Source organism: Frankliniella occidentalis, unplaced genomic scaffold (assembly GCF_000697945.3).
Source record: "Frankliniella occidentalis isolate FOCC.00 unplaced genomic scaffold, Focc_3.1 Scaffold18, whole genome shotgun sequence".
In the NCBI taxonomy this organism is placed as follows: Eukaryota; Metazoa; Arthropoda; class Insecta; order Thysanoptera; family Thripidae; genus Frankliniella; species Frankliniella occidentalis.
Window position 1 is genome coordinate 90,773 of NW_026267148.1, and position 1,563 is coordinate 92,335.

Below are 1,563 nucleotides of genomic sequence, written 5' to 3' on the forward strand. Positions count from 1 at the left end.
CCCACGAGCTAACGACCACTCTGAGCGCGGCCCGCTATACTATTTTTATTTATTTGTATTACTTATACTGTATCGCATTCAGGCGTGCGGGCGGTCTGTCTACACACTCGGCGCCCTCGGCGCCGTGCATGAGGGACGGTAGGCCACCCCGCGCGCACGCCTGCATGCGGTTTGTAAAACTAAAACACTCGGTGTTATGAAATGCAAAGATTTTTATTTTACAAAAAGTATGGGAGACGAAGAAAACTAAACGTACTTGTGTTCGTACGCAATGTGTATACTGACAGTGTACATTGCAAAGTGCATATCCATCAGTCGACATTGGGGACGCAGTTCTGGGTGCAGAGGATCTACGAAGTATACTGACCGGTCTCGCATTCCCTTTGCCCGCAGAGCTGCTGGAACTGCGGCCGCAAGGCACACGAGACCTGCAGCGGCTGCAACGTGGCGCGCTACTGCGGCTCGTTCTGTCAGCACAAGGACTGGGAGACGCACCACCAGGTGTGCCGGGCCTCCTCCGTCCCGGACAGCGCCGCGGCCGCGGCCTCTGCCCTGTGGGCCGCCACGGCCTCCACCGCCGAGCAGCGCGCCGCCACGGCCTCGGCGCCGCCCGCCCCGCGGCCGCCCACCTCGCCGCCGCACAGCCTGGCGCCGGCCCCGAGCGCGGTGGCGCAGGCCCAGCTGCACGGCGCCCTCGCCGCCATGGTGGCCGTCAGCAAGACGAGTCCGCAGAAGTGACGACTGCAGGTCCGCGAGGGCCGCTCGCTGCGCGCGCCGCGCGGCCTCACCTGGTGACCTCGCCCGGTGACGAGCCCTCGCGGAAGAGAGAGGAGCGGACACAGTGCCATATACTTACCAGGATAGCCGCGGCTCCGCGGGGTGACCCGCGTTGGTGCGGGGCGCGGGGCCGCGGGCGGGACGGGGCACACCGGCTCTGCGGACCGGAAGTCGTTGAGTTGCACCATCGTCTGATTGCCAATAGCAGTGGTGGCCCCTCTCCCGCCCCCCCTCAGGAACATTCCAGTACCTTGTCATTAGAAATACGAGTAAACCAGTAGTTATTTATGCTTAGGCTATGATTAAGCTATCTTGTGATCCTACATGTATACTCCTCATAATGTCTCATCCAGTTTACGTAGAGGGTCGTTCTTTCATGGATGTCACTCGTGTTTACAGACTAAAGTTTCTAGTGGTATTTGTGTTGTTTTTTTTGTTAAGCTATTCTTTAAACTTTTTTATGTTTTAAAACAATGTTGAGTTAATGATGAGGTGATTTTCTGAACGCCACAAAGGTCGTGTTGTAGTTTTTTCCCCTATAGAAGTGATGTTCTAGTCTGGTGGAACTTTACAAGTTGAGTTGTTAAGTAAGAGGAAGTATTAGTTAACTAATGTGAACCAGTTTTACACAGCCATTAAAGTTTCAGATTTCATTCCAAATTACCTATTCAATCTGTTTGCCAATTATTATCTCATTAATTTGTTACAATCTGTATGTTACTGCACAGTGTTCACCATAATGTTTTCCTTGTTTTTATCTAAGATCTCTAAATGTTATTTCTACTA

At 53.3% G+C, this 1,563-nt stretch overlaps 1 protein-coding gene across 1 annotated transcript in view; it reads left to right on the top strand.

Moving 5' to 3' along the window:
* Positions 1-1,557, top strand: part of LOC113214976 (protein CBFA2T3) — a 53,817-nt gene extending 52,260 nt beyond the window's left edge. Inside the window, exon 8 of the mRNA XM_052264357.1 lies at positions 394-1,557. Coding sequence (XP_052120317.1) covers positions 394-738 — 345 coding nt within the window. The 3' untranslated portion in view covers positions 739-1,557. The remainder of the gene's footprint in view (positions 1-393) is intronic.
* Positions 1,558-1,563: the final 6 nt, after the last annotated feature.